Raw genomic sequence first — 27645 nt, 5'->3', positions numbered from 1 at the left:
CATGTGTGGCCGACCATCCCTAGTGGCTGACTGCCTGACTGTGTTAAAATCAAAAAGGCTGATCTAGTTTGTCATGATCCCAATTTCGACTTTGGAGATTGATGAGGTCAGAAACTTTCAATTAAGGTGTATTTGTAAGTGGGTGTTTGGCTGCTGGTTTAAAACAGGAATTGAGGGGAATCCAATCCAAGGATCCTTTCAACTATTTATCTTATCACCACTGCCAATTTCATAGCAATTAAGCTCCCTTACTCACTACTCACAAGATGAGTGTTCTTGATTATTTCCCTCCACAGCCAAGATGCTTAAGGAGGTGTTAAAGCTCCCAGCAGCCCCTTGTTCTTTAAATATTTTACCCACAACAAATCTAGTCTTCCTTTAGTATTTTTCATTCCAATATTGCTAGGAGTGCTTTATTTTTTGACTGCGCATTGTTCTTATTCCCAACCTCCCATGATCTTTGGAGTGCAAACTCAGTTCCAAGCCAAGGGAAACAGAAAGTGTTTCTTTTAATCTTTAAAACTCCACCAGAACTTCCTTAAGATAGAGTCAATTATATATATAGTTGCAAAGAGATTTTTGCTGCAGTAAGAACATTGAAATGGGGAAACGTACGTGGATAGCAGTCTGAGAGAGTGTTTTGGCTTTCCAAACCAGACACTCTATTAAGGACTTAAGTAACAATTCAAACTATTAGAAAATAAAGAGAAGGCAGTGAACACAGAGAAGGAGAACAGGGAAGAAGAAGAGAAACACAAGGTAAAATTAAGGACTACATTGTTGCTGATTACACTACATGTTCTGATTACAAAATAGTCTAATATATAGACTTAATGAGAAGGGTAAGAACCAAAAGACAAGGAAAAACTAAAGGAAAATACAAGTAGGTATGGGTGGAGAGGAATGGCTGCTGGCATGGGAGTGGTTGATGACTTGTTGCAGAGATGCTTGCTGTGCTGCAGAGGATGGTGTGGTATAGGTGGAGAGGAATGGTTTGCTCAGAGGATGGCTTGCTGGTGCAATGGTGACTAGTGATTGTGGAAGACTTGTTGATGCAGAGATGGTGAGGTTGCTGCAGACTTGTTGATGCTGATGAGTGGTTAACTTGTTGCAGAGGTTTATCCTCTAATACAGACTTCATCCTAGGTTGGAACTCACCAGCCAATGCAAGTCTTATTAACCATTTGGTTAGTAACCAGCCACAATGTGAAGAATTTTATCATTACATATAACAGAACTACACAATTTTCATTGAAGTCCCTGTGGCTTCGAGGTGCATACCTTGTCCATCACTGAAACTGCATGGCAGTTTGATCCTCTATGACTCACCCTTGCAGACGCTCTAACAAGTCCGAGTCACCAAGCCTGTACTAAATCCTATACATGAAAACGGAGAGTATGTAGCAGGCCGGCTTAATATATTTTGAGGCCTCCGGCGACAAATTTAGATAGAGCTTTTTTTTTTATATATATTTAATTAAATAATTTTAATTTTCAATCATTCTTTTTCCTTTTTGCCTTTAATTTTTTTCCAAACGACTTGCAAAATTCATCTTTGTTAGGAGACATTTAATTTCAATAGATATCATAGTTTGTGTTGAGTTACATATAGTTATTTTTATATAGAATTTAATTTGCGCAAAACAAAATTTACTTTATTCTAAAAATTATTTTAATCGACAAACTAAGTCAATATGTTGCTTTTAAGTTCATGTGAAATTATGAGTTAGTAACTGTTTTAATGGTGTAATTAATGTAACTTTCCATTTTTCTTTCTTTTTCTCCTTAGTATATTGGAATTCAAATCTTTATATTTATTTTTTACGGTAATTGAGGCCTTAAATAAAAAGTATTGACTAACTTTTTTTATCATAATATTATTTTTTACCATAATTGGGACCTTAATTAAAAAGCATTGACTACCTTCTTCTTTTTTTTGTCATAAATGGGGCTTTATTTTTTAATTTTTTTTTTTTTAAAAAAAAATGAAACTTAATTATACTATCTTTATTTGGGGCCTTATTTAAGTGGGGGCCTTAACAATTGCCTAATTTGCCTAGGTATTGAGCTGGCACTGGTACATAGTTACTTTCTTGACTTTCCAATAATCTTTGCCTCCATCCAGCTGCATATATAGCACAAATTCTCCTTGCATTTCATAGACGATGAGAATCTTTAGGCTTTTCAAGTGCTAAATTCCAGAGGGTACCTCTTTTAATCCTCTGTCTATTTTCACCATCTTTAATTTTTTTCAACTCTCTAAGTATGAGTTTCTTGAGTTTTCGAAAATCATCTTCCTCAAAATGCTGCTAGGCAAAGTCTGGACACATGGCAATGGATCTTCCTCCAATGATAAGAAACATATATAAAATTAGTGTGACCAGATTTTGAAGCTCTGGAATTCAGTAGGGCAACTTCTCAAATTGCCCCCTTAGAGAGAGATATGCTCTAGAAATGGTGGTGGCCGGTGGTGGAATTGATTGTAAGTTTATAATCTCAACTTCATTATCCTTACTGGACGAGGGAAATATATTCCTTATTAGACTCTAACGTAATTCCTAAGAAAAGATTACATCAATAGCCAAGATGCTTAAGGAGGTGCTGAAGAGATATAACATTTTCCCACCCTAAGACACAACTCTTGACCACCTTGTCCATGTGGTAAGGTGGTCCCATAGCTAGCTTTAGGGTGTTTTTTTTTTTTTTTTTTTTCAAAAAAAAAATAAAAAAGTTAACAAATGGGCAAAAGTAATCAGAAGTTGTATCTTGAAGTGGTGATGTATCATATCTCGGTGCTGAAAGCTTCCGACAGCCTTCTTTAAATGTTTTCCTTTTAGAGCTTTCACCAATAACAAATCTTCTTCCTTCAGTATTTTTCATTTCTAATTTTTCTAGGAGTGCTTTATCCTGACTATGCATTGTTCTTATTCCCAAACCTCCCATGATCTTTGGAGTGCAAACTTTGTTCCAAGCCAAGGGAAGCCGATTGTATTTCTTTGAATCTTTAAAACATGTGGAGGTTGTGATGACCTTGAGGGTTGTTTTCTATTTTTTTAGCTGTTGCATGGTGGGGGTTCAATATGGATCACGATTAAAAAGGAAGGTGGTGAGGAGGTCCTTGAAGCTCTTGGTGGTTTGCTCGTGGATCTTGGCCAGTATGGCGGGGTGGCTTCCAGTTGGGGTGGAGATCATGAGCTAGCACTACATAAAATCCGAGAATTCTAGATGGTTTCAAACCATCTAGAAATTGCAAAAAATCGTCTAGAAAAAAGTCCAAATGGTTTATTCTAGACGGTTTCAAACCGTCCAGGGTCGGGAATCCGGGTTATGGACGGTTTGGGCCAAACCGTCTGGAATTCAAGACGGTTTGGGCCAAACCGTCTAGAATAATGATTTTTTTTTTTTTTTTTTTTTTTTTTTTTTTTTTTTTTTTTAATATTAACCTCATTGGCACAAGAAAATCCTTAATACAAATTTTTTTATATTATCCTGCAAAAATCCAAAAAAAAAATATATTAACCCCATGGGGTCTATTTTTTTTTTCTTGGTATTCTTAGGGGTAGAAAGTTTTAGAATTGGACGCTTGTTTTAAAATTAGACATTAGATGCGTACATAGAAAGAGATAATTTTAATTATTTAATCAACACTTTAATACTTCTCCTCACGTGTTAGCTTAAGCTCTCTTTTTAATAGGTGGGACCCAACAAGTGAAATATTTAACTAAGGTTGTGAGTGAATAGTGGAGTCAATGTTGGAACTCATGACCTCTAGCTTTAATACCATATTAAATCGATCACTACTTGTAATAAAAACTTAAACTTATAGGAAGATGTAAATTTAATCATCTAATCAACACTTTAACAAGATGATCTTTAAAAGACAATGTTGTCTATTTTAAAAATTTTATCATTTAACCTTGGTCGTCCTTTTTTTGAAGGTAGATATCATTGTTTTACTTTACTATACAACACTGAAGCCTGATCCAAAAAAAAATACCAAGAAAAAAACCATCCATTTGCTCCTATATAGTATAATATATGTGGCAGATTGACTCGGTTTTGAGATAATTTTGCAATACTATTTGCTTGAGAAAATTTGTTACGTCAAATCATATCTTACCGTCAGGTACGTGCATTAGAGGACCAAATTTTAAAGTCCTAACTAATTGAGTCGCCAATGCCAGCTATGCTAGCTAATGCTTGTACTCCTAAAATAGACAATAAGGTCCCTGTATTAATTTTGAGGTCATGCATTAGAGGACCAAATTTTGCAGAAGAAAGGACCCCAACTAGCGTGCTCTTTGCTAGCTAGCTTGTACATTTCTTGTGTGAAAATAGTAACAGAGGCAGACACCAGCATGGCAAAAGAGGCTCAGTCGATAAGCATTGGTTCAGTTTCATATGTTAATGGAAGCAGCTTCATCATCATCACCGAATGTCTTGAGTTGCCTCCCATGATCAATTCGGAAGGCCTGTGGAACTACATTCCTTCTGGGACTGTGTCCTGTACGCTCCCACTACTTCTGCTCCAAATGGTTGTCATTTTCATCCTCACTCAGGCCTCTCATTACATTCTTAAGCGTTATGGAGTCCCCAAATTCACTACACATGCAACTTCTTGTACGTGCTCTCTTCAACATCCTCCCTTTGTTTCTTTCTCTTTTTTTTCTTTTCTTTTTTTTTTTTTTTTTTTTTTTTTCTGTTTTTTTTTTCCCCGTTTTCTAATTGGGGTAACTGCCTAATCGAGGCTTCGCTTGATTATATTCCCAAGACACCGTGCAAAGCTCCATCTCCACACGGGTCAAATAAGGCTCAAGCTTTTGCCCGAATGCGTGGCCCAAGAATTGTTTGCACTCAAACTAAAGGGTCGAACATTAAACTTGATGCTTCATGAGGCATAGGACCAAGTAACTTACCACTGAAGCCAACCCCTTAGGGTTAACTTGATATTTATCTGTTTTTCTTATCTCACATATTTACATATTTGATCAGATTGTTGAGCTAAAGATTCTATTTATTGTAACTGAACAATTGTCTTGATTTTATGTGAACCAGGTCGGCATAATCCTTAGCCCGTCTCTCTTGGGGCGCTTTAGAATATTCAGCAATATTCTGTTCTCGATTAAAAGTCAAGAAATAATTGATATGCTATCTCTCTTTAGTTATGCAATCTTTATTTTTGTGAGTGGGGTGAAAATGGATATGGGAATAATAAAAAGAACCGGAAGAAAAGCCTTGTTTACTGGTGTTGTATGCACGTTGTCTCCTTTGCTAATTAGCTTGTTAGTCCAAATGAAACTCAGAAGATTGTGGCTGAAGGACGAAGAACAATATATGATTCCATTTTTAACAATAGCACATTGTGTAACTCCGTTTCCGGTCCTTGCTTGCCTTCTTGAGGACCTCAAGATCCTAAATTCTGAACTAGGTCGATTAGGCCTATCTGCAACATTGGTAAGCGATATCTTAAGCTGCTTGGTCACAGTCGGTGGCACCTTGTTTAGAATTTACCAGGAGCAAGGTAGCATGCTCGCCGCTATAGATCTAGGAGCAGTCATCACCTATGTTATAGTCATTGTATTTGCAATTCGACCAACAATGTTTTGGATAATCAGGCAGACACCAGAAGGCAGGCCTGTCAAAGGCACATACATGCATACCATCATGCTAATGGTCCTTGGCTCCGGGTATCTTTCTTATTTGCTTGGTCAGACTTTACTCTTTGGACCTTTCATTCTGGGTTGGGCAATACCGGATGGACCGCCTTTAGGATCAGCTATTGTCAACAAGTTCAACTGTCTCATTTCAGATGTGTTCTTGCCACTCTTCGTGACTACTTGTGGGATGAAGACAGATCTGAGTTTGATCCAATTCGATAACAGCTTCATGATAGTCAACGGAATCCTCATTGTTTTGACTTTTGCGGCCAAAGTAGTGGCTTGTTTGGTTCCTCTCTTGTACTCCAAAATGCCCTTAAATGATGCTTTGGCACTTGGTCTCTTATTGAGTTGCAAAGGTGTAATCCAACTTTTTTACTACACATTTCTCGAAGTTACCGGGGTGAGTATTTCATTTCTCCCTCTCCTTTTACTTTCTTAGAAAATAGAATTACCCTTCTTCTTTTTTCTTTTTCTTTTTTTTTTTATAGGATGAACATAGATCCTTTTTAATTCAAGCCTACAATTCATTATGGGCAAAAAAAGAAAAAGAAAAAGAAAATTGCATGATGGATTTTTCTTTCTTATCCCCTTACTTACTTTTCAACATTCAATACTTACCCTAAAGAAAAATCGACATTTAGATGCAAAAAAAATGAACAAACCATTATAATAATTTTTTTGTTTTGCCAATTTGATGAGTTGATATTTCATGGCTAAAGTATTTTAAGCATAAGTCCTAGAATGAAGAATGAAAGGAATTGATCTTTTGGAAACATCATACTATATTGAACAAGGTCACCTGATGGTTTTATCCACTACTTTTTATTTAAGTGCAGATCATAACAGCCCAGGTGTTCACTTTGTCATGTGTTAGCATCCTAGTGACTGCAATTTTCGTGCCACTCCTGGTAAAGTTTATGTACTATCCTTCAAGAAAATATGCAGGTTACCAAAAAAGGAATATTATGCATTGCAGAGACAGTGCAGAGCTCCGAATCCTAGTATGCATTCATAGGCCAGATAACATTGCTGCTGTAAACAAACTACTTGAAGTCTCATGCCCATCTAGTGAAAGGCCCCTTACTGTTTATGTGTTTCACCTTATCGAGTTAATTGGACGAGCCTCCCCTATTTTTATTTCCCACCAAATGCAAAAAAAGGCTGTGTCCAATCATTCCTATTCGAAGAATGTCATTCTTGCCTTCAATCACTTTGAACAAGGCAATCAGGGTGCTGTATTAGTAAACATATTCACATCAATCTCTCCACTCAAGTACATGCACGAAGACATATGCATCCTTGCATTAGACAAACTCACATCCCTTATAGTACTCCCGTTCCATCGAAAATGGTCTATTGACGGTTCTGTTGAATTAGAGGACAATACATGGAGGACCTTAAACTGTAGTGTGCTTGAACTAGCCCCCTGCTCTGTTGGCATCCTAATTGATCGCGGTCATTTCGGCCGCTCAATGCTTTCATTAGAGTCATCATGTTCTATTGCCATGATCTTCTTAGGAGGTAGTGATGATCGAGAGGCATTGACTTTTGCCAAGCGCATGGCCAATCACTCAAAAATTACCCTGACTGTGGTTCACTTTGTTGCCGTTGGCAATGAAGGTGATACCTATTGGGACGAATTGCTCGACAATGAGATACTAAAGGATGTTAAACTTAACAATGTGGGTGATGAATATGTGATATACCTAGAGGAGATGGTGAAAGATGGGCCTCAAATGGCATTGACAGTTAGGTGTATCGTGAATGAATATGACCTTATAATTGTTGGTAGACGATATAACGTAAAGTCTCCTCAGACATCTGGGCTTGAAGAATGGAGTGAATTTCCAGAGCTAGGGACTTTGGGAGACTTGCTTGCCTCATCAAATCTTAACAGCAGAACTTCTATTTTTGTGGTGCAACAACAAAAGATAAAGACCTAGTCCTCGGCTGGGGAAGCTGGAGCTCTTAACCTTCTAACCTATTCACGAATATGAAAAAATATCCATTCACCTTCTCATGGTGGATGTACAAAATTATACGCGAGGGAAATATGTGGTTTATTGTTAGGTCTTTTCTGTAGTAATATGAGAGATCTGAGATCATGTAACAGACTTAGGGTTTCAAAAATTCTTTCTTCTATAATTTGGGAACTTGATTGAAATGGAAATGACAGAATTTTGTAGAATGAAATGGTGTTCGGATAGATTTTTTAATGATTAATGTGGAATTAATGAAATGAAATTGATGAATTGTATTGAATTATAGTAGCCTGATTCAAGGTACTTGGCCTCCAAGAAACGAATACAAACCGGATATTTTCTTCTATGAGATTATACCTGCAAATGAGCTTATATATCAGGACTTAGCCCCGACAACCCTAATCTGACTCGCTTACATTTCTAACCATTTGTATCAAAAAAGAGATGTGAGATAGCTGGCCCTTGATAAATTATTGTTATACCATGAAGGTTATTTAAGAATTATTCCCTGATAATAAGTCTTGATAAGAATTTGCCACTATAGTGAACAGAAAAGGTGACTAACCCTTTCCACCTTTTTACACCCTTAAATTTTTGGATAGGCGAAACGCCACTTAATTCCTTGAATTTTCATCACTTTTGCAATTTCTCTTCAAAGTTCAAAAACTCTCAATTTAGTGTATCAAACTTTTAATTTTTTGCAATCTTACCCATCCTAACTGAGGATGTGAAATTACCAAAATACCCTCATTTTTTTATACATATATAAAAAATGAATGGCCTAATAATTTTGTAATTTTATAAAGTTTACAAAGATATATGGGTCATTGTACCATTTTTACCGTCTAATTTAACTCCATACCTTAACGAGAGGGGTGTGATTGCAAAAGTGATGGAAGTTCAAGAGTGTTAAGTGGAGTTTTTCTTTTTTAAATATGATGGATCTTGTAATTATAATTATATAGGCTGATTAGTCTAAATTGTTGAACCCTTTATGGAGAATCAATTTTAGGGATGATGGTGTAATATATCTGTGATTAACCTCCCTAAGCATTCTCCCCCCTATGAGAAAAACCCTGAACAGATTGAACCATTTCATTCTTCGACTATGGGCTAGTATGTTGGTAAAAAAATTCTTCATTCCATCTGGCCCTCCTGCTTTGGTGAGCTTAAATTGTTTTATGGTTTGATAAATCTCAGCATTCTGTAGGAATGGCACAAATAACTTTGTTTCCCTTCTATGTAACAATGGGAGTAAAAAAGCTTTCAAGCTCCCCTTAAAGGGTGGGGTTTGTAGTAGCAAAAAGATTGTTAAAATAATTCACAAAGTGATCTCCAATTCCCTTCCTACTATTAATCCAATTCCCTTATCAGTTTTGATACAATTAATACAATTGGAATTCCTATAGATTTTAGTAGAAGTATGAAAATATTTGAAACTGAGGTCCTTACGGGGGATAAAGTTTGTAAAAAATTTCATACAAACCAACCAACTTCTAATAGTGATATGTGTCCCTTGTACGTGAGAGACACATATTTAAATGCTTATGTGTACCTTGTACGTGAGACACTATTTTACACATAAAAAGATTGTTAAAATGTATTTCTTACATACTTTTTTAATAATTTAAAAATTACGTCATTTTTAAAGGCTAATTTGTATGAATATCCTACCAACCAAATGTAAGTAGAAATATATTTCTCCAATATTTTATTCTAGTGCTTCTACTATAAAAATTTCAAAATTATTTATAATTTTCTCCGCATTTGAATCCTCTCCGGTTGAAATTGTCGGAATAGGAGCCGGTTACTTTATGTAAATGGGTAAAAGAATTTAAAAAATAAAAAAATAAAAATGAAAGGACAATTTTAGCCTTGTCCAATTTCTCCTGGGTAGTGTGAAGTTATTAACATCGTCCGTAGACCAGTGAAGTGGATAACGTTTCTTTCCTTCGAAATTCAACTTGGGATATCACGAAACACAGTGAACTAAAAAACCGTATGCAGTGAGATTTCTCACCTCTCCAATGGCTTCCTCCCTTCCTCTTCACCATCCCACCCACTGCTTCACCTCCAACCCCAAGGTCCCAACTCTCTCTCTCTCTATTTACTTCTTTATGTGCATTTTTTTTTTTTTTTTTGTCTAAAATTTTGTTGTGTATGTGAAGCAGTTGAAGAATTTTCACCATGGGTGTTCACCACGACCCAGTTATTCTTTTGCTACCGACACCCAAAATCACGCGAAACCCATTAGAGCAACCACTGAGAGTCCTCCATATCCGATATACCAACCTCCCCAAGTTGAAGAATCAGTCTCTGAGGTAAAAACCTCTTTTCTTCATCTTTTTTTATTCGCTGAGAAAACGTAAGGATAAGAATGTTGGACTTTTTAAAGGCAATATTGCATTGATTTTCAAACTCATATATACAAGAAGGTGAATTTCCATGTTCATTGGAAATATACTAATAAACCAAAAGGGAAGTTGTTTGGGTCTTCATTTGTAAAGTATTCCCATTTGGTGTATGGTTTTTTCTTGGTATGATATTAAATTTTTCGTTGCTGAATATTTTATTTTATTTTATTGACATAGTTGGAGCCAGCAGACCCTGATTTCTATAAGATAGGGTATGTACGGAGCATGAGAGCTTATGGAATTGACTTCAAAGAAGGACCAGATGGATTTGGAGTGTATGCAGCAAAAGATGTTGAACCACTTCGCCGAGCCAGGGTGAGTTGCTTCACTTGACGAGTGTTATTGATGACATTGTAACTTCCTAATCATTAGAGTGCCTTTTTTGGATTTAGCTTAGTTGCTATGAAAAGGACTATAGGAGATCTCATGTAGTTTTTACAACCGTCTAGATTTAATTTCACTCTCTCTTGTTCTCATGGAAAACTTATAATTAAATCTGAATAGTTCTTCAGTAGTTTTTTAACGGCACCTAAGTCAAATCTTTTTTGAATTAGCTACTGATCTAGTTCTTGCAGATTTTTACAGGACTACTGATGTTTTGTGTTATCAATCATTTTCAGGATTTGATGTCATGGTCAATCATGGAGTTCCTTTTCTAGTTTTCTATTGTAAATGTAGCTTTGTATTTAATTGTGCAGGTAATTATGGAAATTCCACTAGAATTGATGTTAACCATAAGCCAAAAGCTACCATGGATGTTTTTCCCAGATATAATACCAATAGGTCATCCTATATTTGATATTATCAACTCAACCAATCCAGAGGTAATATCAATTTTCCCTTACTATAAAGTAATTAATACTTAATTCCTTACTTAGAGCATTCATTGTACATTAGAATAGAATTTTCCTTATTAGACTCTGCTTCCAGCATATAATTTATTCATTTTTTTAGTTCAATGGGCAAACAAGTTTGTTTGCTTACTGAATTTTCAATTAATACCTTTTTTCCGTCGCTTTTTTTTTTTTTTTTTTTTTTTGTGAGTGGATTTTCATATCGGGTAACTCTTTGTGGCAGACAGATTGGGACCTAAGGTTAGCATGTCTTCTTTTATATGCATTTGATCGGGAGGATAACTTTTGGCAGTTGTATGGTGACTTTTTACCTAGTGTAGAGGAGTGCACTAGCTTGCTTTTAGCTACAGAGGTACGTGACTGCAGTCTGTAAATCTTTGGAGCCCCTAATGGCTTGAAGTTTTTGTAGTGTTTTTCACTCCCCTGTTCATAGATTCTCATTTATTTTATCTATCTTTGATTACAATAAGGTTTTCACATGAAGGACATCCCTTGCAATTTTTTTTTGGGAGGGGGGCGCAATTTCTTCTTCATCATTCAAACGCCTGACTTTGAGTGATAAGGGGAAAGAGAATAAAAATGTTACGCCCCGCCCCAAAATGCAAGGGCGAAAGTGGAGTTTTCCCCAAACTACCACAAGACGCTACTACTATTTCCTTTTAAATAAATCAACGTAGTGGAATACTTGTAATAAATTTTTACATTTAATTTGACCATATAGACATATCAAGTAAACAAACCAGAGCTTCTATATCATTACCCAATATCAATACATTATCTAGTACTATCACAAAAAGATTAAATGAATATTATACATAAATATATGGCATTACATGAAGCCACTATGATTGTGTTAATTTTGGCCTTAGAAATCATAATCATAGAAATTTGGCATCAACTTGAATGGATGAAGTGGTCTGTTACTTTTGAGTCCAAGAAGTGTTCTTTACTGGTAGAAACTCTCTTAGAGTCATTCTAAGAGTCGGTTCGATAATTCTTGACAGTTGTTCTTTTAAAGCCCTTCCACAATTATTGACCATGTTGTTCCGTATTGCTCTATATTTGCTATAGGAGGATCTTTTGGAGCTTCAGGATGCTAAGCTTGCTTCAGCTATGAGAGAACAGCAACACCGAGCCTTGGAGTTTTGGGAAAAGAACTGGGTACTAAGAAACCTGTTTATCTTCTACTATAGCAAGCATTCTGTTTATCATTTTCCATTATGTACTCCAGTATCTCATTAAAATCTTTAATAATGTATTTGTGTTTGTTTAACTGCACTCAGCACTCAAGTGTACCACTTAAAATAAAGCGCCTTGCCCGTGATCCTGAGAGATTCATTTGGGCAGTGGGTATAGCACAATCACGATGCATTAGCATGCAATTGAGGATTGGTGCACTCGTTCAAGATTCAAATATGTTAATCCCTTATGCTGGTAACCTTTTATTCCTGTAAATTCTTCTAATCATATTGTCTAATAGTTTTACCCATGACAATGTATATTGCAAAGATAAAACCATGCGGTATCGGAATATACTAATTTTTCATTGGAATAAAATTTTGTGAATTTGATAAAAAAAAAAAGGTAATGAAATCTTCTGCACAGAATTCAATTTATTTTTTGTAATTTACGTAATGTAGACATGGCACTTTGTCAGACAGTAACGCGTGAAACCTTTTCACTCTGGCAATGGGGGATAGATTATGTGACAGGTTTTATGTATTTTTTTCTTTTTAAGGGATTTCAGTATGCAAGTTATGGATATAGGTTTAGGTTCTTACCTGGTTTGACCTTATGCTCTGTGTCTTTGACTTTATGTGGTGACTTATTTCTACTCTATTCCTTTTGGTGCCCTTAGATTACAATTAGGTTGTCCTTAGAATAGTTTCCCATTTGTATGCTTGTGTGATAGAAGAAATTCTTAGTAAATGAAGCTGCCGAGGTAGAAATCATCCTGGAAATTAGTATATATATTTTTCTAAAATAGACAATTTGCTAGACTTGCCTTTAGGGTGCATTTTGATGTTGCTGTGTAATATGAAGTGTATTTGTACTGCTTAGTATTGTATTCTAGTAGCAAGTTTCTTTCAAGAAAAGTTTCATTGTGATAAAACCCACGAGGAATTTTTTGGTTTCCCTAGTCGTTTGGTGTCAGTAGAAACTGGAATCCACTTACTATGCAAGTTTGGGGATGTTTAACAGACTCAAAATATCTTTCCCTTTTCTTATGATAAAAGAGCTCTAGTGAAGTTCTTAACAGGAAACTTTTTCTTGCAATATGTATCAAATAGGACATGCTATCAGGGCGCCCGCTGATGACCAAATACTTTTTAGTGGAGAATTGCATCATTATAACCAAGTATAAAAATAAGGCTAAAATATAAATTTGTCCCTCTAAGTTTGTGTGTGTTGTCAATTTAGTCATTGTATTTCTAATTTGGTCTATTTAGTACTTGAATTTCAGATTGCATTCAATGTATTCCTTCCGTCCGTATCCATACCATTAGTGTCACATGAGACCAGATGATCACCAAAATGACATCATACTGTTGGCAATTTGTCTAAAATACCAACCTCAGATAAACCCTCAATTTTGTTTTCAAAAGCTATTCCCCGTCTTTTATTTTTTTATTTTTGAATTTGGTGAGTTAGGTGTTTGATAGCGCCATAAGAAGCTGAGATTGGGGTGATCAGACTTCTATGGTGGCCATGAAGGCTGGGACCCACTCATTTCGTTCCTTGATTGTGTTGGTGCTTGAGGGATCATTTTGAATGTGATGATTAACTCTAAGGACTAATTGGATCAAATTAAAAACAGAGGGATGAAAACAATACATGCGAACTTGGATGGACCATTTTAAATTTTTGCCTAAAAACAGTGTGGTACATTCAATACTATTTTTGTAGAAGACTAAGGGGAGACATGACAGAAAATGTATCAGTGTAAATTCAAGTTTTAACGTCACTTCCAAAGCCAGAAGTGTAATGACTCATTTTATGATCAGTTTATATTTGTTTCGCTCCTTTTATGGAGTCTTTAACTGTTGTCGCTCTTTATATGTTTCTATTTGTTGTGTAAGTTGGCTAGTTCTTCATTAGATATATGTTTGATAAACTTGCTCATATTTTTGCCAGACATGCTAAACCATTCCTTTCAGCCAAATTGCTTTTTCCACTGGCGTTTTAAAGATCGTATGCTTGAAGTGATGATAAATGCTGGACAAAGGATTAGAAAAGGAGATCCGGTAATATTTTTTTAAGTTTATCAAATAGTGATTTCGTCAATTCTCTGCACAGGCAAAGTGTTTCTTCATGTGGAAAATCTGTGAAAGTTAGGATTGTGCAAATCAAATAGAAGTTATAAAACACTCTTTAGCATATAATAAATAAAAATACTAAAGATAGTCTAGATTATGCAAAAATGACAATAATGTTGATACTCTTTATTGCCAGTGAGCCTTTACAACCATAGACCCATTTGTAGCCGTAATTGAGTGGCAAAGAATTTCCTTCTCTAGTTGGAAACCAAACATAAAAGTTTCAACCACTGCTGAAACTTTGTTGTTTATAGATCTCACCACATAACTGCATTTACCGAGAAGGCCAATAGAGTAATTGATATTATCTGTTTTCTTATTCATTAACTCACTCTATGTATATGGTACCTGTTTCTTTATATTAGCCATTTGTGACATGACTTTGGTGATCTTAATTTAAATTTGTTAATTTTTTATTTTCTTATAAACTTGATCTACTCACAGTACTATGAGTGGTGATGCAATGGAGGTGGACAATGTTATACACGTTATTAAGGAGATTGTACAAGAGATACACCTTGATGTGCCCCTTGTATTGGGTCAGGACAGATATCTAGACCTTTGAGTTTTATATACTTGCTTTTTGTCAATTAATTGCATATCTGAGGATGAACATTGAAGTTAGTGTAAAGAAGAGTAATTTTTTTAATAAGAAAATAGACATTGAATTAAAAGGCTCAAATAAAGGGGCAGAACCTAGTACACTGAGGATTTACAAGAGTAACACCTGGATTAATACTGTTGCACAGACGAGTAATTGACTTCATGAGATATATATTTAAGATCATCTTGTTAAGAGAACAACTAAGTGCCAGTCAAACTCCTTAGAATGCTTATTAGTTTCCTTTTCCTTGTCCTAGTCAGTGGTATGGATTTTGTCTAAGCTAAAGAAACCCAATGATAGTAGTTTATTTCTAGTAGTCGTTTTCCCTCCAGATTAATATGTTTTATGTGAGGGCATGACTTTAGTGCTGAGGCCTTGTAAGAGCAAAAGTTATAAACAAAAGGTATGTTCAGGTCAGTGGATTGGCCTTATGAGATAGTCCATTGAGGGATTAATTTTGAATCTTATTTATAATAAATAAGATTGCTGCTTAAATCCAAACTCCCTAACTCCAATTCAGTATGTGTAATCAAATCCAGAATGCATGTACTTGGTGGGGTTTTGAATTTTGTTTCTTTAAGAGAAGTTCAGCCAACTATATAATTATAGTGACTACAGAACTTAAATTGTGATTTGGCTCTTATTAGAAATTGTTCATTTACACTTCAATTTGCTGTCCTTGCATTTTTGGATAAATTATCTAACTGCAGTGCATGTAAAGGATTTATCTATCATAGATTCAGGACTGTAAACATGTGTGATTGTTTTTACAAGATTCTTATTCTTTGTTGATCTCTTATGAAGTATTATTGCTTTTCCTAACTAAATCATAGCACTGCTATTCATGAAATCAGACTTGATGATATAATTCTGATAAGATCTAGTTGCAGAAAAGTATCTCAACTTTTAAATGCTATTCAGTGTGCATAAAGTTACCATTTGAGATTATGGCTTGACATTCTAATTAGAATTGGTTTCCACTACAGCTATTTATTTTGAATATCTTACTCCTTGTGTTGTTCTGCAGAACAAATTATCACTTGTGTTTGATTGCCAAAAAAAAAAAGGAACTAGGATTAGTTGTATCTTCCTAATGCCACACCATCTGCTGCTAATTTCATAAATTTCACAGATGACCGTCGATTACCTGAGTGGACAGAAGAATGACATGTTCATGCAACGATATGGGTTTTCATCATCTGTGGTACTTTGCTTTCAGCTCTACTCTGTTGTTTTTCCTGTTTCAGATGATGCTAATCTAGTTGAGATAGTAATACAAGTCAAAAAATTGATACTGCTTTCTTTCAAGTCCAGAAAAAGAAAAAAGAAAATCTTTTCAGAAATGGTGATTTTGTTTTTCATGCGACTGCTTTAAAATTAACATAGATTAAAGTGACAAACTAAGGAAGTTCTGTTGATTGGATTACTCATAGTGATTCAGCCCTTAAAATAGAAGAGAGGAAAAAGAAAAGGATTATTGATTGTTTTTAAGGGATGCGTAAGTGCAATATCTTGATACCACCTTAGAATACAGTACCAACATAATTTTGGTTGGTTTTAGAAGCTTTAGCAACAGCTGAACAAAAACTTCAAAAATCTATGCACTCTGTTCTTCATGTCAAATATTGTGCACGATGTGATCATTACTACTTATCTTTTTGCAAATTCCATAACATTTAAGCATGAACTTTCTCATACTGTAATGTCATATCTTATCTGTTCTCCAACTGTGTCAACCTCTCAGGGTCCAAACGGTTTGATAAACTTTTAGTGGTTTAGATCATAGATAGGCTTTTCTCAAGCTTTTTTAACTTGAACTTTAACACAGTGATGTCTTTGTCATGGTTCAACGTTTCTGACCAGATGATCAAGTCTAGTTTCCAAAATAGTTTGAAGTGCTTTCATGAGAAGTTCTTGGACCTGTGTGAGTCATTTTAATTCAGTACATTCTCAACTGAAATTATATGGATGTAATGTGCTTAATATGAATTTTCTATGCCATGACCCGTGACTGATGCTCTTACCCAAAGTTCCTATAATTATTAGGGTGCTTGAGGGTAGAATAGTGCAAGCATCGTCTTTATAGCACCGTTGTTTAGAATACTTTGAGAGTTATATTTTGTAATTGTAAATTTCTTGAAATTAACTTCAAATTTATATCTGGTTCGTGTGGGCAGAATCCTTGGGATGTGATCCAGTTCAGAGGCAATGCACGTATTCATTTAGATTCCTTCTTGTCAGTCTTCAATATATCTGGCCTTCCTGAAGAGTATTATCATAACAGTATGGATTATCTGATATTTACTCCTCATAACTTGCTCAATATTAATTTCTTTTAGCAATTAGAATCTGGAATTATCGTCCAAACGATCCCAATAACATTCTTAGCAGGTCGGCTATCTAATGACGGAGATACTTTTGTTGATGGAGCGGTCATAGCTGCTGCAAGAACAATTCCCACTTGGTCAGATGGGGATGTGCCTCCAATCCCAAGCATGGAAAGGAAAGCTGTGAAGGAGCTACAGGAAGAATGCCAACAAATGCTTGCAGAATTCCCTACTACCTCTGAGCAAGACCAGAAAATCCTAGGTAAGGTTGCTATGCTAATCCGCATTGATAGTAGGATTCTATCTACTTTTGCCTTAGAGCTAACTTAGGATCAAAATCTCTTAACATTCTGAAAATGGGATCTGATGCAGTTGGCTTTCTAATTTCTTTGTCTAGCTAGCAGACTACTAATATATTCCTGAAAGATAATGGTATTGGTATAGACATTTGAAGCTTATAATTTTCCCCCATGTTACTGCCAGATTCTATGCCGGAAGCTAGGAGGACGCTTGAAGCCGCAATCAAGTACGCGGTCTTCCTCATCATTTCCAGAGCTTTTAGGCTTCTACATGTTGTTAAAGTGAGACCCTCTGTTAATTATTGCTATGTGGACATGTGCAGGTATAGGCTGCACCGGAAGTTGTTCATAGAGAAGGTCATTCAGGCATTGGAGATCTATCAAGAGCGGATTTTGTTCTAATTCTGAAGTTTTCAAACTAAAATGATGTAGGAAAATTTTGTTTAGCTAAATTGCCTAGAGCGTCATTCATTTGAAGGAATAATGTTTAGAAGAAATCTGGGTTTGTGAAAAGTTGTCTTTGCACATTTTATGTTTGTTCTAATCCTGGCCCCAAAAAAGCAAAAAAATTGATTATCAATTCGGCATTTACCACATTAGTATTTATTATATTTTATCATATTTCAAAAGTGATAAATATTGATATAAAAATAATAATAATAATAATCAAGATTTTTTTTTATTATTAAAAAAATGCATAATAAAAATCATAAAATACCGTAAAATTCTAGAAAATATTAATCCGACCTAAGCGATAACCTATTTTCTTTTTTATTTGATAAGTAAAAAATTAAATTGCATTAAAAAAGCGTAAAGTCACCATTAAGCATACAATAAGTATACAAAAAGGACACCACAATCAAAAAAAAAAAAAAGCAAGGAAGAACACCTAAAAACTCGAAAGATAAAAGAAATGCTACATCAAACCCCCAACTTCTTGCCTTTAGTCCGGCTGGAACTCATACCCCTAACATCAAAATTAATCGAACATTCTAGATTCTTGACCTCTCTTTTTCCATTTTTCTTTTTTTTCCTTCTTAGGAGGGGAGTCAGAGTCAGCGCGCTTATAATCTACAATCAAAGTCAAGAAATCTAGAAAAATCAGATCCCATGAATGAAACCCCCATCGTGTGAAAACACAACCTAGTATCTTGCACTACCGATAAACAGCAACTCTTTCCTCCAGACCAACCCCTTTTGAAGATTCCCCCACCTCAAAGACCCCAGACGATATACCAGGTAAAAACTGGGGATGCCCATACACAGAGGAGAACAGCCTTGGCCTTGGAGTAAACAAAACCCACTAAAAAGGGGGAATGGTAGCCGAAACCCCGGGAGGACCTCCAAACTTCCCAAAATGAGGATCCCTACCAATATTCCTTACCAAGGCAGGGGCATCCAAATGCACCACTGCTTGTCGAAGGAAAGATCCTGAAGGAGCACCAGAAGCAATGCTGTCTACCAAAGGACGCCCAAACTCTGCATGCCCAGCACCACCAGACGAGGCAACAGGCTTACCAAACTGATAGTCCTCAACGCCCGACCTCAACAAGTCAGAGCCTTAAACCGGAAGAACTTAAGTTCACAGAAGACAACACCCTAGAAGGAGGATCACTAAGAAGCACCAGAGGAAACAACACCGGCACCGAGAAGGGGGAAGAACGGTAGCCTGCTTGACGAACTCAACCACTGGAACGAGCTGCCAAACACTAGATCCACCCCTAGGAGGTGACAGACCCAGATCCACCCCAGAATCTGCCGCCAACGTCAACTCCGGCCGAATATCGCTCCCTCCCAAGGACCTCCATCGGACGTTGAAGACATCCTAGACTTGATCCCCACCCAGAAATCGCACCAGAACCCGAAAACAGCTTATGGCTTGAAACAACGTCCAACTTGGCATTGGGCTTAATCACTTTAGCCCTAGCCCCAAACCCTTTAAAAACAGACTTAACCTTTAGCACCCAGCCCACCACAAAGCCCACCCTTCGTTTAAACCCAAACAAAGACTTAAAGCTCATCTATTTCAAAAAACCACAAGTCCAAGCCAGGGCCTTGGAGAAGCAACCTAGAATTTCAAAAACCTTCTCGAACACTCCAAACACGCCATCCCCCCCTCCCCCCCTTGTAGTGAAACGTCGCCCTCAACAGCTAAATCCCTAGACATACCATCCGATCTATAGACACAACCTCGAGACCTGATATGATCATCTACACGATGGTCCATATCCGAGGGACAACCGCTTGCTTCTCCAGAGTGGAGCAATCTATCACCTAACGGACAACCTCCATCTCCATACCCAGCGGCTATGACCTCTCCAAGTCGCACCTGTCCAACAAAGGCCAATCGCCAACAATCTTTGCCGCAACCCTAGTTCCTGAGTTCTGAGCCGGAAGCCAACAACCTAAGGCAAAAACGGTTGCTGCTGAACTCACCACCTCCGTAAATAACGGACGTCCTATTCCTTTCCCCGGCTTAACTCCCGACAGAGAACCACCAAAGGAAGGCAGACCGCCAGAATACGAAGACCCAACTATGGTTCCTAGAAAATCCAGAATTTTGCTCAACTCCCCAGAGACACGGCTCCACCCTCGCCCATCCCGACCTTTAGGAAAGAGAATACACCCTCTCCGGCCTCTGTCATAAACAGCTACCTCCAATAACGGGCCAGACCTGTTTTCACCTCTCCTAGTGATGGTCACCTTAGACCCCTCCCTAAAGGATTTTATGAAATCCTCGATCCCAGGATTACCCAAAACTTCTTCCACCCTCGACAGCACGCAAGTAATGCAGCTCAACCTGAAAACCCTTTTCTCTTTTCCTCCACCTGAAGCTTAGCAGACCCTGCTTCCATCGAGAATTGGAAGGACTTCGCCCCCACAAATTCATGGGCCTAATCTTACTCTTAAAAGACGTCTTGGAAAGTAGGGAAAAACTTAACACACTCCTCACGTGTGGCACTATAGTCCAAACACATGTGCAACGGAAGGGAATGCCCAATCCTCTCTCTCAAGACGCTTTGAGAGAGGAGGGGACAACATGACTTATAAACTTCCCAAGACAAGCAAACCTTAGCAATGTGGGATATTTCAACATGCTCCTTCACGTATGACAACATTTGGCGAAATACTTATTCAATCGACGGGAGAGAAAGGCCCATCATCGCAAGGAACCTACTCTGATACTATGTAAAAATCCATGGGCTCAATCTCACTCTCAAAAGACGCCTTGAAAGAGAAGGGGAAACTATGACTTATAAAGTACCCAAGTCAAGTTAATCTTGTCAATGTGGAATACTTTAACACGCCTTCTCACATGTGACAACTTTGGCCAAACACGTGTTCAATATACGGGAGGGAAATGCCCATTATCGCAAGAGACTCACTCTGATACTATGTTAAAGTCTATGGGCCCAATTCACTCTTAAAAGACGCATTGAAAAGTATGGGGAAAACTTAACAACCCATTTACTTTCGAAGAACAAGTAAACAAGCAAGGCTGAATAACAATGTTGGTCTAAGTTATTAAGAAGATTAACAAAGTAGGTTGGATTTTCTTTTTTCTTTTTTCTTTTAATAGATTTTGAATTGTTGTTATCCTAATTTTGGGTTTTGGTGACTGTTCCAATGGAAGCCATGATTGTTCTTTGACATGCGAATTGTGAACTCTATTTGGTACTTCTTATTAATTAGCATTTAATCACTGATGCTTCTGGATTTTGACACAAAATTACACAAAAAATTTATGATCCTGGCTGGAGAAGGAAAATCTTGCAAGGGATTCAAGCAAAAATTTCAAAATGCTTAAAATGAGCTAATTACATAATGAAGAGCTTTCTTCTACAGTACTTGAACAAGTATAGCTAGCATGAAACCACATATGATAATAACGAAAATTGCAATTGTTTCTTGCTTTATGAAATCAGCAAAATGGATTCTCTACAACATCAGTGATTTGTGCTGCTATGAACTAAAAGATTTGTTGTCAAATCAAAGCGCCAATAAGAACAACTGGCCAAAAAAGAAAGGAGGAAAAGTTTTGTACATTTGAATTCATTTCAAGCTCCTCAACTTGGTTAAACATTACCCACTTAGAATGCTAATTAGCCAAAGTATTTAATCCTTTCGATCTTCAAAACATTTCAGTGTAGTTTTAATGTTTTAGTCCATGCAGTTATATAATAATTTAATGCAGTTTAATTTGAGGTAATCCCGTTCTAATGTAAAAATTTTAATTGGATCATGGATGTAGGGTGGGCATCGGTTCGGTTGGGTTCAGTGAAGTGGTTTTCGGTTTGGTTAACTGACAAAGTCGGTTAAGTCGGTTAATTCACCGACTTCATTTCAACAACCTATAATTTCAAAATTTTCAGTTAAAGTGGTTAAAGCAGTAAAGCCGGTTAAAATGCAGTCGGTTAAAATCAGCTAAATCAGTTAATAAAACAACGTCGTTTTGATTTTTTTTTTCTAAAAAAAAAAAAAAGAAAAAAAAGAAAAGACAACGATTATACAAAATGACTTTGTTTCTATCCAAAGTGTCGGTTCGGTTCAGTCGGTTAAAAGTCAATTCGGTTCAGTCGGATTAACCAAAAAAAAAAAAAAAATACCAATACCAACTTTCGGAAATAAAAATCTATACTGACTACTGAACTGAAATAAGTCGATGGTGATACAATGGCAGTCGGTAGGCGGTAGTCGGATATTTTGCCCACCCCTAAAGGGATGGGTGAGTTTGGAAGTCTTGAATATTTCCAATTTATGGGGAAATATATCAAAATTATTATACTTTTATGAAAATAATTCAATGTCATATTATGGCATTCGAGTCACAATTTTTTATATTTAATAATTTATGCATTATAACCCCTTAGTTTCAAAACACTCAAAACCGTTCCATATGAGAGCAAAATTCCTAGAAGAATTAAGCTTTTAATTATCAAAGATCATATGTGCTGGCCCAAGCCCTTTTTTTTTTTTTTTTTTCTTCTTTAGTAAGAAAAACTTTATTAAAAAAAAAATATAAGGTGCCCATAAGTACACAAGAACAACCCAGCTAGCCAATAAAAGAGAACCAAAGAAAACCAACAAAGACCTCCACACCCACAACACCTAAAGCCCACAAAAAACCCAAAATACAGAAGATACCACACAAAACCAAAAATACAGGAGATGCCCACATCAAACACCCACAAAAAAAAAAAAAAAAAAAAAAAAAAAAAAAAAAAACCACCCAAATCTACCGCAAAAACACCCCAACCCAACAAGCCCCTAAACCATAAACCCAAAATACAAGCAAACCCAAACTACAGAGGAAATAACAAACAAATAGGAAATGAAAAAAAAAAAATGCAAAGGGGGTGGCGCGTGGCGCCACGCGCCCAAGCCTAATTACAACTGCTAGGTTGGAATTCCTTGCAGATGCTCCAACAAGTGTGAGTCACTGAGCTTGTATATTTGATATCGTTCTCCTTTAATCCTATACATGAGACGAATAGTACTTACCTTCTTCACTTTCCAATAATCTTTGCCTCCGTTTGGCTGCATACGTAGCACAAACTCTCCCTGCATTTCAAAGAAGTTGATAATCTTTAGCCTTTCCAGGTGCTGGATTCTAGAGGGTAACTCCTCCATTTGAGGGCATGGCCCAATCTCTAGTTGCTCAAGATCGGGCAGAGATCCTTTGTCTATTTCCACCATCTTCAATTCTTTCAATTCTCTGAGGGTGAGCCTCTTGAGTTTTCGAAAACCACCTTCCTTAAAATGCAACTGCTCCCCATCATAAGCATGATTGAGAGAAAGGGTAACTAGATTTGGCAAAGCCTGGACACATGACAATGGATCTTCCTTCAATGATGAGAAAAATAAGATTAGTGTGTCCAGATTCTGAAGCTCTAGAATCCAGCTGGGCAACTTCTTCAATCGCCCCCTTAGATAGATATGCTTTAGAAAAGGAGGTGGTGACGAAATTGATTGTAAGTTTATAATCTCATCTTCACTAATTGAGAATACAACCAAAGTTCTAAGGTGGACCAGATTTTGTATGGAGGTACACAAAGCCCTCCCACGTTCTACAGTCATCATTGAAATGCCCAAAATCCTCAATTGACTCAACTTTCCAAGCTCTTCAAATAGACCATCCCCATGATGATTTACCTCAATATTTACTAGTGTTTGCAAATCGTTTAAACATCTAACCCCTTCATGTATTTTTACTCCTCGCACAGAATGAAAGCTACTTTTAATTTCGAGGTCATGAGAATGAGCCAAAATATGTCTCAGTTTATAAAGCCTTAATATCTCAATTGGTAGTTCACGCACTGCGGTTTCCAAAACATTTAGTGTCTGTAGGTTCTGTAGTCTACCCACTGACTTTGGAAGTATCTTCACTTTTGTTCTCCTCAAACTTAAGTTCTTCAAGTGGAATAAATTGCCCACTTCTTGAGGAAGATAATCTATAGGAGCATCTTCAAAATCCAACACTTACAAAAGCTTGAACTTTTTGAACAATTTAACTACGAAAGACCTAGGCATTTCACTAATGTTGAAGAGAAAAACAGAACGAACCCAAGAGTACTCACTTGTCTTGAAAACATTTTCTCTAACATTGTGGATTGATAGGCACCAACTTTTACCATGGAAAGTTGTGTCACCAGCTTCCAGAACTTAACAGAAATTCAACTATCCAGCCTTTGATAGGATGATTTCATGCAGCAAATCATGGATTCTGTATTTTATCGTTATCTCGTAATCAAGATCCCCAAATGAAACTTGAACCAAGTTTCGGTTGATGAGCTCCATTAAGTATTCTTCTGCCACGTCTTCCAATGGTTTTCCCTTCTTTCCTTTTATAAAGCCCTCAGCTACCCATAACCAAAGTAATCTTATACCAGTGATTGAGTAGTCCTCCGGAAATATGCCGAAGTACAAGTAGCATGGCTTTAGGTAGCACGAAAGATCATGATAACTGAGAGAGAGAATGTCCGTGATACTTGTAAGGTGGGGATTACATTCTAGCTCAGAACTGAGGCTATCGAGCAACTTTTGCCATTCTAACGACACCTTCTCCTTTGTTAACAGAAGACCACCTATGGCAACAATTGCAAGGGGTAGACCTTCACATTTTTCGACAATGTCCATCGACATCCTCACCAACTCTCTCGGACAACACCTCTGGAACTCGGTCTTGAATGCCTTTCTGCAAAACAATTCCCAAGCCTTGTCTTGAGATAGAGGTTGTAGCTTGTGCACTTGATCAGGTAAAGATTCTCTACAAGAAACACCAATGAGATCGATCGCTACGTGTTGTGATGATAATCCTACTGCCTCTGTCATTGCATGGTAAAGCATGTTTCACAATTTCCCAAAACTCTGTCTTCCAAACATCATCAAAAACCACAACATACCTCTTTTGCTGTAAACATTTCCTTAGCTGGCTAATTAGTGTGATCTCGTCTGTCATATCTATTTGCCCTGGAGCAATTTCTTTTGCTTGGTAGATTTGCTTTGTCATGGACATGAGTATCTTCGACATGTTGTATGATTGAGACACAGTGATCCAAACATGGCAATCAAACTGTCCCTTCACTGATTCATTCTCATATACTTTCTTAGTAAGAGTTGTCTTACCAATTCCGCCCATGCCTACCACTGAAATCACTAAGCGTTTAGACACTCCCCCCACCAACCAGCTTACAAGTTCATCCCTCGTAGACTCAATACCCACAACTTCATCTTCCTCAATGAAAAGTGAACCCACTCGAGGGTCATGCCATGTAACATTTGTTGCGCTGCTATTTGATCCTTGATATGAGGAACTAAAACCATATCTTTCTGCTCGTTCCTTGATTTCATGGATTGCTATTTTGATATCTTGAATCTTGGTAGCTATGTCATGATGTGGTTTTATTTTTTTCAATAAACGACCAATTTGTTGGAGAAAAGCAATAAAACTTTGCTGACGAAGACGTTGTGCCATGTGAAGAACATATTCATCTATTACATCTTCTATATGATATGCTACTTCTCTCACTTGTTTCACCCACGTTTTGACACCATCTTGGAGGTCTCCTCCTTTATCAGTATCTTTGAGAAAACATTGGATGCTCTCCAGTTCATCTTGAATGACCACAACTTGCTGGTGGACACCCTGTAGCAATTTTGATTCATGAACGATTAACTGAACCAGCTCGTTGATGAAAAGGGTCACAATGGTTTCTGTCATGGTTTCTTGTCTGATGTTCACCTAGTTAATGATACTGTCACAATTAGAAAAGAATTTGGGTTAATTGTCATGTCCCAAGCCCAAAGGAAGACATGTCGCCTACTAAGAACTTATATTTTTCTTTTCTAAGTAATCATAATATCATTAAAACGCAAAAGCGCAACTCAGTTACATAGGAATTATACAAGAGAATCATTTAACTAGAAGGAGAAACGAGAACAGGAAATCTTGAAAGCTAAGCAAATTAGGAAAGACAAAAACAGTTGTTCAAAGGTAAAAAGTATTGAAGAACAAATACTATTTATACTAGCTAAGAACTAATATTAAACCTAGTTGTAACATTTTCTTACAATTCTGTTTTATCCAAGAACCAATTATTTATATACCAAATTACTTACAAAACATCAATTAGAGATCTATAAATATTCCAACAAAACATAACACAGAATATATATATATTTTTTTTGTTAAAGTACTTCATAACTGCTAAATACAAGAAATCTAAAATCTCAATTCGTCTCTAAGATATATTCTGCTTCCAGCATCACAATTTGGGTCCAATATACTAAGAAACTACAAACTCGAAGTCTCTTCTTCCAACAATACAAATAACTAATACAACGACATACTTATTGAAACCTCTAACTCTAACCAAACTCCAACAGTCAATTAATTGAGTTTCGATCTCAATTTGAAGGACCTCCCGCAAATTTTGAATTTTATTTTTTATTTTTTAAAAAAATGAAAAATAAAAGAATAACCTAATGCATTGTAAGCATATTTTGACTATGAACTTATCCAAGGTCACATGATAGAGTAAACTAATATGCCATGAAGACATCAAATATACCACAAAGACATCAATATGCCACAACGATGTCAATTATGTCACCAAGACATCAATTGTCAAAATCCCATGGAAAAATTCATTAAAATGCTCACATGTTTAATTTACAATATAAAATTCATCAATTCTAAGGTGAAGATAACCATTGTGTTGAGGAAACAAATTGCACAAGCGAGTTAGCCCATGATACTCATTCCATATTGCAACAATAATATTGCCAAATATGCTTCTTAGCCTACGTCAAAATCGAGTTCGCATCAACTAAAAGAAATAAAAGAAAATTTAATTCACTTACCATCCCTAATCTTTTATCTTTTTTGCAATTATATTTTAAAAAAAAACTATAAAAGTGTTAATTTAGTATATCCATCTTTAAATGTTCTTTAATTTCACCCATCTCTTAGAATTTTATGTTAAATCCTAATCAAATGGTTAAGCCTTTATCCAACCCATCCCCCACACCCCCCCCCCCCCCCCCCCCCCTAAATCATTAAAATTGACTAATGAGCCAGCAAAATAAAGAGAATGGGGAAAACAGGGAAAAATAACCCTAACTCGAAAAAACTGATATTTAAGAATGAGCCTCCAACAAATTCAAACCCTAATTCAAAATTCACTACATTCCTTCAATTATTTTTAACAAATTAGGTATTCCTCGAACAAATTCAAACCTACATGGAAATCCTACAACATCACTCAAAGATAAAACATGAATACAAGGTGGAGGATGAAAGATTGAGAGGGAAGAAAAACACACCTACAGGGGTTCGATGGAGGCGAGTTGGGGAGAGCTTGCTACGTACATAGTGGGATGGCAGTGGTACGGTGCGGCTTACTGGAGGGAATTTTGTGGCGCTAGAGAGAAACAAAATGAGAGCAAGAGAGAGAGTGATCAGAACCATATGCACGCGGCTGGACTCCATGAATAAAAAAAGAAACAAAAAACAAATTAAAAGAGAAAGATTGAGATTTGAGAGCGAGAGGCGTCGTGGGGGAGAGCAATTGGCGAGAGCGGTGAAATACTTAGAGAGAAAGAGAGATAGAGCGGGATTATGTTTCTTGTCAATTTATTGTAACCGTCTTTAATTTTTTTTTTTAATTTTAATTTTATTCATCTGTT

General features: G+C 36.5%; 2 protein-coding genes and 1 pseudogene across 3 annotated transcripts; 2 read left to right on the top strand and 1 right to left on the bottom strand.

Moving 5' to 3' along the window:
- Nucleotides 1-5196: 5196 nt before the first annotated feature.
- On the top strand, nt 5197-7603 carry LOC133869274 (cation/H(+) antiporter 4-like). Its single transcript, XM_062306229.1, has 2 exons — nt 5197-6060; nt 6497-7603. The coding sequence occupies exons 1-2, from the start codon at nt 5197-5199 to the stop codon at nt 7601-7603; spliced, it is 1971 nt and encodes a 656-aa protein (XP_062162213.1).
- Nucleotides 7604-9574: 1971 nt separating this feature from the next.
- Nucleotides 9575-17984, top strand: LOC133868680 (protein PLASTID TRANSCRIPTIONALLY ACTIVE 14). Of its 2 annotated transcripts, none has more exons than XM_062305649.1 (13): nt 9575-9726; nt 9814-9963; nt 10234-10371; nt 10755-10880; nt 11134-11262; nt 11982-12071; nt 12194-12344; nt 14046-14155; nt 15964-16035; nt 17009-17114; nt 17223-17420; nt 17642-17684; nt 17781-17984. In XM_062305649.1, the coding sequence occupies exons 1-13, from the start codon at nt 9670-9672 to the stop codon at nt 17857-17859; spliced, it is 1449 nt and encodes a 482-aa protein (XP_062161633.1). In that variant the 5' UTR covers nt 9575-9669; the 3' UTR covers nt 17860-17984. The 2 variants fall into 2 exon arrangements, with proteins under 2 accessions (XP_062161633.1, XP_062161632.1); XM_062305648.1 differs by having other exon boundaries at nt 17220-17420.
- A 6145-nt stretch (nt 17985-24129) lies between these two features.
- Nucleotides 24130-27445, bottom strand: LOC133869487 (disease resistance protein RPM1-like; annotated as a pseudogene).
- Between the last annotated feature and the right edge of the window lie 200 nt (nt 27446-27645).

The sequence above is a fragment of the Alnus glutinosa genome, chromosome 5 (assembly GCF_958979055.1).
Source record: "Alnus glutinosa chromosome 5, dhAlnGlut1.1, whole genome shotgun sequence".
Taxonomy (NCBI): Eukaryota; Viridiplantae; Streptophyta; class Magnoliopsida; order Fagales; family Betulaceae; genus Alnus; species Alnus glutinosa.
Note: the sequence above shows the minus strand (reverse complement) of the source record. Positions and strands in the feature narration are given on the sequence as shown.